Source organism: Ovis aries, chromosome 6, assembly GCF_016772045.2.
Source record: "Ovis aries strain OAR_USU_Benz2616 breed Rambouillet chromosome 6, ARS-UI_Ramb_v3.0, whole genome shotgun sequence".
Lineage (NCBI taxonomy): Eukaryota > Metazoa > Chordata > Mammalia > Artiodactyla > Bovidae > Ovis > Ovis aries.
The window spans coordinates 46,970,453-46,987,398 of NC_056059.1; the positions used below are offsets into that span (position 1 = coordinate 46,970,453).

At 36.4% G+C, this 16,946-nt stretch overlaps 1 protein-coding gene across 2 annotated transcripts in view; it reads left to right on the forward strand.

Moving 5' to 3' along the window:
* Window positions 1–16,946, forward strand: part of STIM2 (stromal interaction molecule 2) — a 184,083-nt gene that overhangs the window by 136,221 nt on the left and 30,916 nt on the right. For both annotated transcript variants that reach the window (XM_027970914.3, XM_027970915.3), the window contains exon 4: window positions 15,758–15,869. In XM_027970914.3, coding sequence (XP_027826715.1) covers window positions 15,758–15,869 — 112 coding nt within the window. The remainder of the gene's footprint in view (window positions 1–15,757; window positions 15,870–16,946) is intronic.

Here is a 16,946-nt window from a genome sequence, read left to right on the forward strand (position 1 = left end):
GAGGTGAAGAACTGAGTGCTGAGAGGTCAAGATGCAGAGGGGGATCCTGGAAAGAAGAAAGAGAAGTGACCAATGAGATTATGAGGGGAACTGGGAGAATCTAGGGTGCTGAAATATATGAAGGAAATATTTTTTTAAAAAGGGCATAGACAGTGTCAGATGCTCCAGAAGTTTGAGTAAGATCACAACAGAGAACCACCCTTGGGTCAGCAAAGTAGAGGTTGAGGTTGTTGACGATTTTGACAGAGCAGTTGCGCTGTAATGGTGGAAGTGAAAGTCGCATTATAGTAGATAAAAGAGGAAGTGAAGATAGTAAATACTGACTTTCAAAAGAAGGGGAAGAGAGCTGGGACTGTGATACCTGAAGATAGATATGATGTGAGGGGCAGTTTTAATTTTTTTTTAAAAGGTGAAAGATTTTAAATGTGTTTACATATTAATGGAATGACCCAGTTGAGATATAATTGATGTAGGAGAAAATCAATTAATTAAAGCCATCTTTATTTAAAGAGAGTATAGGTATGCAGTAGGGACTTAATCCACTCTGGTAATCTGTATTTCTCTCTGTTTCTTTCTGGATTTTGCTTTTATTTTCTCCTACTGTATTTCCTAAAGGCTAACTCTGTGGCTGCGGGCAGTTGTAGACTTACCTTTTCCCAGGGTCATGACAGAGAAAAGAATTTTTCCTGCCTACTCTAGTTAGAAAAGTTTCAGGAAGTAACTGACTGGCTTTAGGTCATGTGGCCATAACCTAGACCTGTCAGTGTGACCTCCAGAATGATGCCCTCTCATTACTTCCTTCTCCAACCCCCTCTCCCTGGTGATTACGAGTCTTGTCTCAGAAGACAGCAGAGAGTAAAGGGGTACCTACTTAACAAACAGCTGTAACAGATTGATGAGCAAGAGAAGGTAGACATTGACAAGAGTAGATTGAAGAAAAGCTTAAAAGGTTATTCTGGATCCAGAAGTAGGTGAGTGGAGTCTGGCAGCATGGGTCACAAGATACAAAATATAGTTACTCTTTCAGAAAATCTGATACATTCTTGACATTTTCAGTCAAAAACTTTTGGATTACAAATGGGTTTTTCTCATAGACTTCTTTTCTTCCCACTCTGAATTTTATGGTAAGAGCATGTTATTTCCCAAATGTAAATGCTCTATTAAATCCCATTTTGGTATTTTAATTAAATGAGCTAATATAACTCTCAACACTGGACACTATCAGTAAAATTTGCTCCACCTCTACCCTTTCCAAAATTTTTCTGGCTGGTCTAGATTTTCACTACTGCACAGCAGTTTTTTCATTGATGAGGTGAAACCCTGACTGTGTTCACCTAGGATTGCCAGAAATGTCTATACTGTGCAGGAAGAAAGATAGGTGTTTTTAAAAGCATCATTGGAGGATCAAAGAAGTGAATTTGAGGTGTCAAAAAGTAGGTGCTGTCCATTCCACGTTATTTTGGAAGTCTTGAGAAAGTGATGCCCTCCAAGGAATAATATGATTGGCACACTCCCTAAAGGCAAATAGTATTCATCACACTTAAGTAATATCTAAAACTACCGCCTGCTGTTTGCAACTACTGTAAAGAGCTTAAGAATATGAAGTACTTTTCCCATGCTATGTCTTCATCATGTCCTAGAGTTCTTGTCAGTTGTGTTACTCATCAATTTTTGCCAAGTGAGGTCTTCTCAGTAGGGAGAAGAATAGACATAACATTAGAAAATCAATGAATGTAAAGTTTATAAAGTCATCCTTAGTGAGTTGTCTGGAAAGATATGCTTTTGTGAAACTACAAAGAGTTACTTAATTATTAGTTCAGTTCAGTTCAGTCGCTTAGTCGTGTCTGACTCTTTGTAACCCCATGAATCGCAGCACGCCAGGCCTCCCTGTCCATCACCAACTCCCGGAGTTCACTCAGACTCACGTCCATCGAGTCAGTGATGCCATCCAGCCATCTCATCCTCTGTCGTCCCCTTCTCCTCCTGCCCCCAATCCCTCCCAGCATCAGAGTCTTTTCCAATGAGTCAACTCTTCGCATGAGGTGGCCCAAGTACTGGAGTTTGAGCTTTAGCATCATTCCTTCCAAAGAAATCCCAGGGCTGATCTCCTTCAGAATGGACTGGTTGGATCTCCTTACAGTCCGAGGGACTCTCTAGAGTCTTCTCCAACACCACAGTTCAAAAGCATCAATTCTTCGGCGCTCAGCCTTCTTCACAGTCCAACTCTCACATCCATACATGATCACAGGAAAAACCACAGCCTTGACTAGATGGACCTTTGTTGGCAAAGTAATGTCTCTGGTTTTCAGTATGCTATCTAGGTTGGTCATAACTTTTCTTCCAAAGAGTAAGCGTTATGAGTAATTTCCTGCTGTTATCAATTCTAGGAAAATCAATAGTTGTATGAGTTTAGGCTACTAGAAGAAATGGAAGTTTTATTTAGTTTACAATGCTGTTTTCATTTTCTATATTTTCTAATGAAAAATTTGGACAGTATTTTTTCAAAAAATTGTCATTTTGGTTGTCTTTCCCTTTTCTTTATATTAATAGGAAGCAAGGAGCAGAATTCTCTGAAATAGCAAATTGGTGTAATATTTTTACTAGTAACATTTGTGTAGACTGAAGACGTGTATAAGCTACAAAATAGATAATGTATTGTCTTTAGGAATGTAAGAATTCATTTGTTTTGCAAGTAAATTGACTAGGCAGGATTTAGAGGTCACTTCTAGGGTTTTGGTTTGTCAACAATTCCATTGAAATAAATTATTATTACTTACTAGATAGTAAAGTATTCTGTTTATGTGGAATAAGAGGGCAATTTATAATTTAAGAAGAATTCTAAATTTAATTATTTGGTTATAACTGTTCATTTGTTCAACACTGTTTCACCAAAGTAAGCATAATTACTTTTTTCCCCAGTGACACAGCTGGGGCCTGAAAAAAAAAATTAAAACAGGAAAGCTCTTTTGGATCTTGGAAATAAGTCAATTGCACGAGAACAAGGAAATATAAATGTGAATTATTGAGTAGACCATTATAAAAGTTAAAAAAAAAAAAGAGAAAGGTTATTTCAATTCCAGCTGTGCTTTTATAGTAGAGCAATATGTATGGATATGAGAGTTGGACTGTGAAGAAAGCTGAGTGCCAAAGAATTGATGCTTTTGAACTGTGGTGTTGGAGAAGACTCTTGAGAGTCCCTTGACTGCAAGGAGATCCAACCAGTCCATTCTAAAGGAGATCAGTCCAGGGTATTCTTTGGAAGGAATGATGCTAAAGCTGAAACTCCAGTACTTTGGCCACCTCATACGAAGAGTTCACTCATTGGAAAAGACTCTGATGCTGGGAGGGATTGGGGGTAGGAGGAGAAGGGGACGACCGAGGATGAGATGGCTGGATGGCATCACGAACTCGATGGACATGAGTTTGAATGAACTCCGGGAGTTGGTGATGGACAGGGAGGCCTGGCGTGCTGCAGTTCATGGGGTCGCAAAGAGTCGGACACTACTAAGCGACTGAACTGAACTGAGTAGTAAGTCTCATTTAAAAAGTGTCAAAGATATTTTTGCAGTAGTTTATTATTATGTTTTTTTTTCTAAATAGCATAAATCGGTATGGCAAGCTTTCCAGTATTATGAAGATAGGATCTTAGATGTTTTCAACCTGATACTAAGTGAATGTTGAACACCAACCTGGTACTAAGTGAATATTGAACAATTAGCTTTTTTTTAAAGATTCTGAGTCTTTATAATCACTGAGGTTTCTCACCTTTTGGATACTGATATCTTGAGAAACTCCAAGGTACAGACAGTATTCTAAAGAAAGTGTGGCACTTGACTGCCTGGATTCAAGTCTTTGTATAGATTTTTTCCCCTTGGCAAGTATATTAATCTTTTCTGTCTTTAACTTTCCCCATCTGTGAAATGTAGGTGGTAATAGTACCCTCTGTAGAAGACTCTGTTAAGGATTAAATTAAATCAATCAGTATATACAGCTTAGAACAATACTAGACAGCTAATAAGGACCTGGTATTTGCTATAACCATTGTTAGTGTTAAAAGATTGCCATACTTTCTTGAAGAAAACCACAAACTACAAAATAATGAAGAAGTTAGAAATTGTTAGAATTCTATGCCAATATAATTGAAAAAGAAAGATTATTAATAGTTTTTAATTTCATAAGTGAAAGCAACTTCAAATTTAGTGAAAATCTTCAGGACCAAAACTTTGCCCAGAGGCCCTCGTTACAGCTTTGCTTTTGGTCCTAATAATGAGTATGCAGGTATACCCAGGTGTCCTCACTTTGCAGTCTTCTTTAATCTGGAACAATTCCAAAGTATTTCCTGGCCTTGCATGTCTTTGGCCAGTAATTGTTAACAGTGTCATTTTGTAGATTGTATCTAAATTAGGATTTGTTTGATATTTTCTATGATTAGATCCATGTTAGGCATTTTGGGCTGGACTGTCACAGAAATGATTCTTTTCATTAGATCCTTTTAAGTGCCACCTGGTGTTAGTTTGTTATGCAGAATTACCTTTGATCACTTGATTAAGATAATGTCTATTCTGCTTCTGTAACCGTAAAGCTGCGTTTTTCCCCTTTATAGTTAGTATTTTTTGGTGAAGAGAAACTTGGAGACTTTGTAACATCACATCCCTCATCACTTTTCACCCACTGATTTTAGCATCCATGATTGTTTTTTGCCTGAATTAATTGTTACTCTGATGGTTGCCAAATTATAGTTTTTAGCATTCCATCATTCCTTCTATTTATTAGTTGCATTCTACTATAAGGAAAAATCAGACAGAGTATATTAACATCTTGTCCTGTGAAGATGGTGGGAGATAAAAGGCATATCTTGAAAATAGAAGTGGGAGAAATAGTGAATCTCAAAATCTTATGACTGATCTGAAGATTGATCTTCTGCATTTATTCATTTATATCAGCATGGCGCCTGGATTTCTACTTTATTCAGTGAGTTTGTTGCTCTTGTTATTTTGATGCTTTAATTGTCCCTGATATGACTGTTGTAAACCTTTCAAGCTGACTTTTCTATTCTTTTGTATGTGTCTCCATAGTTTTTTGAGCCTTCCTTATATTCTGGTACAAAAAGGTGTTCTAGGCTTATTTTGTTATTTCTTAGCTCTACCCCTGGAAACAACCATTACTCCAAGGAATTCTGGTTGCTTCTAGTTGAGGTAGTATTTAGAAACCAAGATTTGCACACTAGGTCTTCTCATTGCTTTTGAGGTATTCCCAGGCCCTCTCAGTAGTGAGAGTTAAGAAACACATACCCCTATATTTACTTTTCTCTAAATATTAAAAGTCATGAGTTCTTACTGATATCTGATACTAGTTCACATTGATAGCAGTGTAACACTACTAGATTAATTCTAGCTGGTTTATTTAGTTGACTTCTTGCCCTATTTATCTCTCAGTTGTGTCTGACTCTTTGCGACCCCATGGACTATACAATCCATGGAATTTTCCAGGCCAGAATACTGGAGCGGGTAGCCTTTCTCTTCTCCAGGGTATCTGCCCATCCCAGGGATTGAACCCAGGTCTCCTGCATTGCAGGTGGATTCTTTACCAACTGAGCTATCTCTTTTCACCAATCATGAAAAAACTAGTTCTGTTATCATCAATATATTTTCTAGTTAGCTCAATCCTCCTGTACATACTCAGTCTCTTGACACCATTGGGCTGTTACCTCACTCAGGAGCTTGCCTTGTATGGACCTAGTATTCCCATGTCCTCATATGCAGACTCTGACCACCACTAGTCTTATCTTCCCATCCTCATATGGAACTCAGCTACTGTTGGGCAATTTGAGAGTTAAAAAAAAGACCTTGGAGAGAAGGTGAGTGAACACTGTACAGTGACATTGTGTTAAGGAATCCATCTTTATGAATTTATTTTTATTACTGAAGCACATTATTCACATTTTTCCTTTATCACATAACTCTAGCTATTGAAAAAGTCCCCTGTAAATGGGGGTGCCATTTAGTATTTTAATGTTTTAATCATTGTGTCAGTAGTAGTCAAAAAACAAGTAAACTTTTCCTAAAAGTTGTTTTGGTGTCAGTAATGTATATAGTAGATGAAGCCTGAATTGGAAAATGCTATATACCAAATGCAGCTAATATACTTTGTGAACTGTTTCAGATGCTAGATGTACTAGAAAGAGTCATATCAAACAAATTTCCTGAGTAACATTATCTTGAAAATGCTTTTACCCTTGGAATTGGTGAATTTTTCTATTTTGGAAGAAATAAGGATTAACACGTTTCTCATGTAATGTCTCTTTTTTTCCCAGAGATATGTGACATGAAACTGTGAAAGCTCAATTTTTATCTGGCCTTTGATTTAATACTCTTTAGAAATAAAGTATTTATTAACTGGACGTTGTGTTCATCATTTGTTGAACTCCTTAAAGTCAATACATTTTCTTACATTAAGCTTTACATTAGTCAGTAATAATTTCTTGTCTCTGATGTTTTATCTAGTGCCCACTAGTAATTACTGTGCACTCAGTAAATATTTGTTGAATAAAAAACCCCAAGTCACCTGTGCAGGTAGTCTTTTGAAGAGACTTTCAAATTCCAAGAGAAAAAAAATTGGAGCACTTTTGAACTCTTAGCAGAAAATAAAGCAAACATTTGTAAAGCTGTAATTTAGAATTGTTTTTGTTAAACGTATTCTTTGAAAAGTATCATCTTCTCTTTTTTATGAAGTTTAACCATACTTTTGAAAAGTTTGTTGCTTTATCTAGAAATGCCACTCTAAGAGTGAATGCAATGGTGACATTTTCCTGGCAGCTTTGGTTAATAAATCATTTTATTATTCACTCACTTATCCAGCACATATTAATTGAGTTCCTAAGAAACATATGCCATTCCACATTTGTTTAGTGCGTGTTATATTTTTGGCATTGTATAATGTGTTGTGAATATAGAAATGAATGAGAAATACTGTTTGCCCTTAAAGAACTTGTTTTTATTTGATGTGAGTTACTCTTTATAGTCTCAGTTTGGGGTTTAAAAAAAAAAGGTCAAGGGCCGAGTGTAAAATGGAAGATATATAACTAGAAATTCATCCACTCAGTCCCTAAGGTGATGTCTTCAATGATGCCATAATGAGATATTTAGGAAAACTTAATTAAACATTTAGTTCCTTTATAGCCATTGAGTCCACTGATTTTATTGACTGATATATAAAGTAAGTAGATTCCTTGAACTTATTTATTATAAGTAATAATACTTATTATACTATGATAATAATTTACATTTGTGGAGCACTTTTATCATTCCTAAGAGTTATTTCCTCATACGTTTTGTTAATCTTCAGAACAGTCATACAGTTTTGAGATTCAGTGTTTCTCCAGTTTCTGTTTTTAGATATGTCTTTGTTATCTTCCATTATCTTCATGAAAATAGGTGTTGATGGCATACTCTTGTTTAAATGATAAGAATGCAGTTGACAATAGGAAAGTATTAAAGTCTTCTCTTAGTGTCCATTGTACCACTGTTGGGAAGAGAACAATATACCCTTGTAATTTTTGACCTCTGAGCATTGAGACATTTACCAATATTTATCTAGGATGCCTAAAAATTACATGTAATTCTTGAAAGATGAAAGGTAAGGAGCTCCTGAGAGAAAGTGTGTAGTTATTTCTCTTTGATACAACTACTGATATTTAGGCTTCCCAAGTTCAGGGTGTGGCTCTTAGGTGTCCAAATATAGCATAGTGCAGGAATTTAGTCCATGTTACAGAGACATGCCCCGCTGACCACCATGCATCCGAGGCGCTCACATGCTGGCTCTGTTCTAAAGATAAGCCTCTCTTGATGGTCCTGAGCAGCTGATCAGCTAAAATCTCACTCTGAGCTCTGGACACCACAAAGTCTATAAACCACGTGAGTTAAGATGGAGTGTGGAAGGCTTTAAATTTTTTCATTTTTTGTATTTGAAAAAGTTATTTTTTATGTTTATATTACATTCCGTAAAAGTTGCTTTATCACCAAAGTCTTGCTATGTTGAACCTTCAGTCAGTTGCATTTTCCCATGATAAGTTATGACTGTCACTGTAAGAACTTCTGAGTCTTTTGTAACTTGAAATTCTTAGTTGAAATAGACTTTGGAAAAGTTGTGAATACAGGTTGCACCTATATTTTAGAAATTAGCACTTCACATAAACATGGCAATAATTGAGATTTTTCAGATGACAAATAGTTTTTAGGTTGTGTATCTGAGTAGTTTCAAAATATAGCACTTCTTTTCACTAACCATTTCATATAACCAGCTTTAAGGATAGTTACGTTCGTTAACAATATTTTTACTTTCTCCTTCCTGACCCTCCTACCATACCTTTTGATACTTATAAAGAAGTTTCATACTTTATTAGAAAGTAGTAAGTGTATAAGTAACTGTAAGGTGTTTAGCTGTACAGTACTGTATTGAGATATTAGGAACTGATTTTTCTAAAATACGTAGTTTGTCAAAAGAAACTGTTATGCCAGTTGCTTTCTTAATATTAAGAATGTTAAATATGGTATCATAAACTTAGAAGGTAGCACTTTTTAAAAAATAGTAAGAAAGATGTTAAGAAATCAAATGCAGAGTAGATGTAAATGATGTGTTATATGTGTTATATCCTTCGTGTAGATAAAAGTATGTCCAAGGTGTGACACAGCTAATTGTGAATTTGGCTGTATTTTAAATATTCTCGTTAATGCAGAGGAGAGGAGAACAAGGAATGTAATGGTGAAGAGCTGGGGCTTTGAAGTCAACAGATACTGTTTTGAATCCTATCTCCACTGCTTACTTGGTGTGTAAATTTAGACAAGTTACTCATATTCTCTGAGCCTCAGCTTCCTGATCTGTAAACCAAGATTATAATATTACTCCTAAAACCTACTTCGTAGGATTTCATGAGATAGTTCACATAAAGCGTTTAGCCCAGTTGCTGGAATTTGCCAAGTGTTTATAAAATGTCAGGTGCTGCTGTATTAACATGTCTCTACATGCACAGTAATGCTTTGTAATTAGTCCCCCCCCCCACACACACAGAATTTAGGTGATTTCACAAATCATATTTGAAGGCTTTTAGGACAGCTTGTACTTATATTAAATATAACAGATGAAAACTTATGTGGTGGTACTTCACAAAGCTGTTTCCTCTTTTTAGGCCTGTAGCTTAATGAACTGAACTGAACTTAATACAAGTATATGGCTAAGTGCACTGGGTTCATTCAGTTCAGTTCAGTCGCTCAGTCATGTCTGACTCTTTGTGACCCCATGAACCGCAGCTTGCCAGGCCTCCCTGTCCATCACCATTTCCCGGAGTCCACCCAAGCCCATGTCCATTGAGTCGGTGATGCCAACCAACCACCTCATCCTCCGTCGTCCCCTTCTCCTGCCCTCAATCTTTCCCAGCATCAGGGTCTTTTCAGATGAGTCAGCTCTTTGCATCATGTGGCCAAAGTATTGGAGTTTCAGCTTCAACATCAGTCCTTCCAGTGAACACCCAGGGCTGGTCTCCTTTAGGATGGACTGGTTGGATCTCCTTGCAGTCCAAGGGACTCTCAGGAGTCTTCTCCAACACCACAGTTCAAAAGCATCAATTCTTCTGCATTCAGCTTTCTTTATAATCCAACTCTTACATCCATACATGACCACTGGAAAAAGTTTTATAAGATTGCATTTTATAGATGAAATGAGCAAGTAAATACATGTATTTTAATCTTCTGAAGTTTCTCTTTCACAGTTTTTGTTTCTATCATATTTGCTTGAGGCAGGAATGGACAGGAAGCACACACATTCTTACCTCATCCTAATGTCAAATACATGGCTATAAACTGGCACCTTCTAACTTCCATCATGTTATAACTTCCTGTGATCTTCTTTCGGAGTCAGGGATTCTCCAGTGTTACTTTGAAATGTGATATTGTGAAAACAGTATCATATGTCTTTCATACAACTATGGGATAGCAAGTGGACACAATTAAAAACAAAACAGGTTCTTTAAGGAAGAAAAAAGTCAGTTACATATTCAGCTAACAAATGGCAACTTTATGCTGAGCTGCTGGAAACTTACAATATGGTAGGAACATAAGATGTAATTTAGCAACTAGTTAGAAAATAAGGCAGCACATATGATATGCCATTTGGTAGGAATAGTAAAGTACTATAGAAATTCAGGGGAGGGAGACATCACTTTCAGTTGGTGTTTCTTCTACTTATAACCTTGTTTGTTCAATTGAGGATGTACCTATGCATGACTCATGCATCTTTTTTGGAAGCCTGCTTTTGCTAAATGGCCACAGGAATGTTCCTTTCTTTACTCTGGTGCTGGGTATTTCTAGCCTTTCCTATCTCTTCATTCTCCTCATTACTACAGCTCCTGTTGCTGTCTAAAAGCTTTCTCCACTTAAGCACAGTTATAATTTTTATCTTTAAAGTGCTGGTCCAGAATAATTATGTGGAGGTAGGATTGATGATAACAGTTAGGATAAGGGGAAGAAAGGGAAGCTGTTTTGGTACGGAACCAGGAATCTCATCCATTATCACAGAAACAGCTCTTTAGCTAGCAGCAAAGGGAGGTAATGTAAAGGAGAATCCTCATCTTGCCTGTGTTCCTGTGAAAAATCCATACATGTGCGACCCCCCACACCCTCTTATCTCCTGGAGATCTGCTTCTAGTCGCCATCCTGTCCCCATTCTCCCCTGTCTCACACTGCTTCCTTTGGTCCAGAGCCCTGCTGCAGCTCTGAATCTCCTGAAATCTCTTTGAAATCTTACCCTTCAGGCTGGTAGAGCCCCCTTTTCAAGTCCTAGAAGCCAGTCCCATGATGAAGAACTGGCATAGCTCCAGTGGGCTATTGTGTTACTATTGCCAGGCCTTCAGAAGGCCATGGTGCTTACTTGATGTCTCTAGTGGAATCCTGACTCCATTAACACAATTAGCCGCGGCAGATTGCTCATATGTAATGTTTAACTCTTGAATTACTATTAATGCTATATGTCTGGAAGCTTTGATTCTAAGGGAAAATGTGTTTTGAGTTTTAAAGTTAAATACTGAGCACTTCTTTTAAATCAAGAGCCACCTATATTGTCAGTGAACTTGGGGTCAGAAGATTAGAGTTCAAATTCTAGCTGTGTGACTACATTGCAGTTATATGTCCTCTCTTGGCCAAGGTTCTCTGTGTAGACTGTAGAGAAACAGCTGTCTTACAGATGTGGTTTGGAGATGTTAAATATAGTGTATATTAATATGTAAAATCCTAATCAAAGGGATGTGGCATTATGGTATTAATAATCACTCTGTTAGGCAGAACAAGTTCCTGCCCCTGAGGAACTCATCAGCCAGAGGGTAACACAAGCACGGACAATTTCATTAGAGCACACAGATAAATCCTATGGCAGATATTATGTACATGTGATCAGGGGCGTGAGGAAGAGCAACTGTAATCTAGGAATGGATAGATAGGGAAAACTTCATGGAGGAGTGAGTTCCTGATCTGGGTCTCAAAGGCTAAGGAAGAGCAGCCTGACAAAGAAGGAAGAAGACAGGCATGCCATTCCAGGTTGAAGGAATGACATGTGGGAATATGGCAGATTTAGAAAGCTACATATATGGTTGTAAACGTGGAGCATAAACTGTCTACTTGAAGTACCTAATTTGATTACGAGGGCCGTTTACCTGACTCTAAAGAGGTAACGTTATGCTACAGTGGTAAACAATTCCAGACATGGACTTGTTCTGAAACCTGGTTTGACCATTTAGTAATCTGTTTTCGCTAATTAAGAACTTTACCGTCATAAACTAACAGGTTCAGTATGATGACGAAAGTACCTACTTCAAAGATTTGTTGCAGTGGTTTTTGGAAATAAGCTTTGCAAGTCTCCCAGTGTTTAATAAACACTTAGTACATGTTAGGAACAGTTTTGTTGCTGTCCTGAAAGTTCTTAGAGTTACTTTTCCCCCTCTCATTATTCTATAATCTACTGTTCTAGGTTAACAGCAGCATTTTAAACATCATCTTTTGTTCATTATAACGAAATCAAAAACAAAGAATTTGAATGAATTTTAAAGATGGTCTAGCTCAGTGTCATTATTTTTTGTGCTGAGAAATTGAGTTTCTGGGACTGGAATCAGGTCTGTTTTAATTCCAGAGTTCTTTCTGTTGATATTGGAATAAATTGTCCTAGATCACTCAAAGACAACAACCTGTAGCACTGGTTGCAGTTTCTAGCAGAAACAATAGAATTTAACAGTGTATTGACATTTCCATAGCTTTGCAGATAGATTAAAAAAAAATCTATATTTTTAAAGAAATACATTATCCTTCTCTGTCTGCCCTCTGGTGGAAATGCTGTTTAGCAACAGCACATGTGAAAGAGGCAGTGAAACTTGGATAATAAAGAACTGGATAATTTTTTAAAATTTACTTCTTAAAAATTGACGTATAATTGATTTCCAGATAATTCTTAATAAGTCTTTCTTTCGCCAACAAAAATTCCTTACACAGAAAAGTTCCTCTTTCTGTTTGAATCTCCTTTCTAAAATGTGAAAATAGATTTTCATAATAGTTGTCAATTACAAACACATTCTGCTTCATTTATTTGAGAGAATCTTGTTGAGCACCTTTTGGGTACCAAGTGCTAGGGATAGAAGAGTGAGCAAGAAACTTATGCTTGAGAGGTATAAACGGATGTTAAGACAGTAATCATAGAAACAAATAATCATAAATGCTATGTTAAATGCTATGCCTAAAAGTGTGATATATGATCATATAGAAGTGTTTGAGAAGGTTCCCCAAGGAATTAAAGTTTTAACTGCAGTGTGAAGACTCAATAAAGTAAATAGGTAAAGGTGAGTCAGAGGGGTGGAGAAAAGGAAAGAGGAAACGCCATGTGTGCAAAGACTCCGAGGAAGGACATAGTATTATCTGTCGTAAGAATCAAAAGACACTTACTGAATTTGGAGCAGAGAAAGCTAATATACATACAGTACAGGTCCTGGTCCTGAGAAGATACTTACCAGGCATTACCAAAGAAACCAGATAGCATGAGAAAAAGAAGACGATGAAATGAACTCCCCCCACCCACCCTGCACACCAAAGCAAACTGTGTGCTCTGTTAGAATTTTGTGGTTTTACAGATTCATTGTAAAGAAAATTACTTTAGCGCCAGTGTAATTCTCTACTTATTAGATGGAATAATACTAGAATTTGGGTACTTTAAACATGTCGTCTTCTTCATTTGATTTCTCTTCTCTTCTGTCTTGTTTCATTGATAACTGAGAGAATATTCTGATGCACTGGAGTGTTTAGGCTTTTGCTGTGGATCAGATGAACAGCCGTGGATGTGACAGCATCTTATCCTGTTATCTTGGCTGAAGTTTTCGTGTGGGTGTGTGAGGTGCAGCTGTGCTGTCGGTTTCTTGGCAGAGTCTCAGACCAGGCAGTTCTCAGTGCAGTTCGTCTTGAATAGGAAGAAACTTAAAAAAAAAAAAAAGCTACTTTGCATGTATTAAATTCAGTGGAAAGCACCCAGGGCCTGAACCTTTGGCTGATATTTATTCTAAGTTATTTGGCTAAATGGATACAGCAGCCTCGGGCACATGCCCAGTCTTAATGGCAGGAACACAGGAAGGAGAGCTCATTAAAAAAAATTGTCAAAGCTCTGTCTCAGTATAAAATTATCAAATGTTATATGTTACTTAATTTTTGTTTAAGTTTTGTTTCTGATTTATTTAAACTTTTCTTCTAAAGAACGCTTAATGAAAAGGGCAGATTGTGAACATCCAGCTTTGTTTGCAAAAGTAAATTCATACTCAGGAAGCTCTCATCTCAGGTTTGTCACAGATGGATTCCCAGATCTGCTTTTATTGCTCACTTTTTTTCTTCCCTCTCCTTCGGCCTTTTCTGTGAATTGTAAGCATTTTGTTTTTCCGCATCTTCAAAGTATGTATGAAGACGAATGTGGAGCTCTTCTTTTTTCAAGCACATTCACATCCTTTCCTTTGGATAAACTTGTCTTTGTTCTTCTTGAAGTTGGAAATGTCTTTAGCTGCTTCCAGTATTTAACTGCTTGTTTATATCTCTGCTGTTACTTGATATTACTCCTCTCGCAGTAGCATAGGATCAGGTCCTGAGGTCAGTTGCCCTGGGTTGAGATCAGTTCTGCTGGTATCTTGATCCCATTAACCTCTCAGTTTCTTGTCTCCAAAATGGAGAGAATCATGTTAGTGTCTCATAAGTTTTTGTTTCTTTTTAAGGCTTAAAGGGAAAAATGCATATAAAGGGTTTAATTCAAAGTAAGTGTCTAGGAGAAGAGATGTTAGTTGTCCTTTTCTTCATAATTTGGAGCCAGTCCCCTAGAATCCAGTAATAGCTATCTTCAGCTCTTTTGAGTGATCTCATTCAGTCTAAAGACCATCTGTATGCTCATGACTCCTAATTTATGTCTCTATCCCTAACCTTACTTTTCCCTAAGCTCAAGATTTGTATATATGACTGCTCTTGTCTATCTGTGCTTAAATATCTGATACATGCTTGAAATGTTTAGACACGTTATAATGTCTAAAAATAGAACTTTCTGTCTCTATCACCTGCCCCACTTGCCGCCCAAGTCTAGTCCTCCTCACTCTTTCCTGTCTTAATTAGTGGAAGCACTCTCTGTGCTTCTTGAGACTTTCTTCTGCCTACCAGCTTCCATCCATTTCATCAGAACAGCTAAAAGCATTTTCCCCAGAATATGTCCTGAATCTGGCCACTTGTCCCTATATCCTCTACTAGAACCTTGGTCCAAGACAATAACTCCTTTTGCTTGGATAAGGACTGGTCTTATTTCTCTTTGTTTTCAGTCTTGTCTCCCACAATTCATTCTCCACAGTGGAGAGTGCTGTTTTAAAAGCATAGATTATATACTTCTCTTTCTTCTTATTGAAAGATATCCAGAATTCTTGAAAATCTTTTTTGACCTGGCCCTTCTGACTACTTTCTATCCCTCATACACAGCTGGTTCATTCCGTAAGGTTTTTATACCAGCTCTTAAGTCTGTTTGGATTGTTTTTTCTCCAAGATCATCAGTGTTGACTCCTTGCAATTTTTGGGTCTTAAATCACGTAACAGCTCCTCAGAGAAACTTACCCTGACATCTTTCCTTTCTTTTGCAATAGCTGATCATTATCTGAAATTCTTCCTCTTTTCTTCCTCCTTCTATTAATTGCCCCTCCCCACTCCCAAAAGAATTCATTTTATGAAGGCAAGAAGTTTATCCATCTTCTTTACTGCTATATTCCCAGTGCCTAGAATGGAATCTGATACTGAGAAGGTTTATAATGTTACTGGATGGATTGTTAAATGAAAGGAAGAATGAATAAATGTATATCTGGTAAGTTTTTTTTACAGCCAGGGAAATAGTAGATTATTTCATCCTGTTCAAATTTGCATAGATGCTTATTTTAGAATTAAACATGCTAATGTTTTGTTCCCTTTTCCTTTATGTCGCTCTCTGTTCTAGATTGTAAGCCCTTAAGGGTAAGAGGTATGTCTCCATTGTTTTGAGCTTCTCATATGATGCCAAACATCATTTTAGTACTTATTAGTGATTGAATTGAAAATTCAATCTAACACTGTTATTTCCTCTGAAGTTACAGTAGTGTTATATATGTATGTACATACATATATATAATTTTTATAAATTCTGAAAGCACATGTGTTTAAAATATTCTTTTGCTTTTTATCTTTTGTAGTTCATAATTGGACCCTTGAGGACACACTTCAATGGTTGATAGAATTTGTTGAACTACCCCAATATGAGAAGAATTTTAGAGACAACAATGTCAAAGGAACAACACTTCCCAGGTGGGTCTTTATTATCTGAGTGTTGTTTTTTTTTTCCTACTCCTAGAGAATAAGGTCACTTTTCAATTAAGTTACTTCTGTGGCTAAGGACTCAAAGGAAATATTATAAATATATCCATTCTTTGATACTTGTAAGGTATGAATTTGTAGGTTTTAATCAGTTTTTCCTGCTTGAATAATCAGGTCTTTTAAAAACATTATTCCTAGGGAAAGTAATTTTGAGAATTAGAAGATGGGTCAACTATATCTTTTTTAGATAACATCAAAGGACCAACCTCTGACCCTGTGGTAAAAGTAACAAAACTTATTCATTTGATATGAGAAAACGTATTTGAATGGATTAATGTACAGATACCTCTTAATTGTTGCTCTTTTAATAACAGCAATAACCACTTAATATTAGTGACAGTAAGTTAAATATCAAAAAAGTTTAATAAAAAGTAAATGATAGTAATTATTTTTAAATGTATATTACACAGAGATGCTTTGTATTATCTCATTTAAGCTTCAGGTTAAAATTAAGTATGTACTATTATTCCCATTTTATAGATTAAAGAAACCAAGTCGGAAAGAAGTTAAATAGTTTGCCCAAGGTAGTATTTGAACCTGGATAGATCTGATACCAAAGTATAAGGTGCCAGTTTATCCCTTAGATGTCTGGAATTAATTGTCACTACTTTTCTAAATTATATTTAAAAATTCCATTAGTTAACCTAATAATCACTAAAGATTTAAATGTTAAAATTTGCAGAAATTTCACTGAAATTTGACCCTTACAAGATTGTTCATGTTCCATTCAAACTTAGATTGTTCCTGTATCAAAAAAGACTTTAATAATGCTGTCTATTATTATATGCATATTTCTAATCAATTTGCCTGCATGTATCTTATTTAAGTACACAGCTTTTTTTGCTTAGAAGTTTGTATTTTGGATCAAGTTGAAAGTTTTCATATCTCCTTAAATGTATTCTGAGCGTCAGTATTTCTGATTTTACTGTGCACATGACTATAATGATGAAATTAATGGGGTTAAGAGTCAAATCAGTAAGTGCATATTAAGTATTTTTTATATTCATG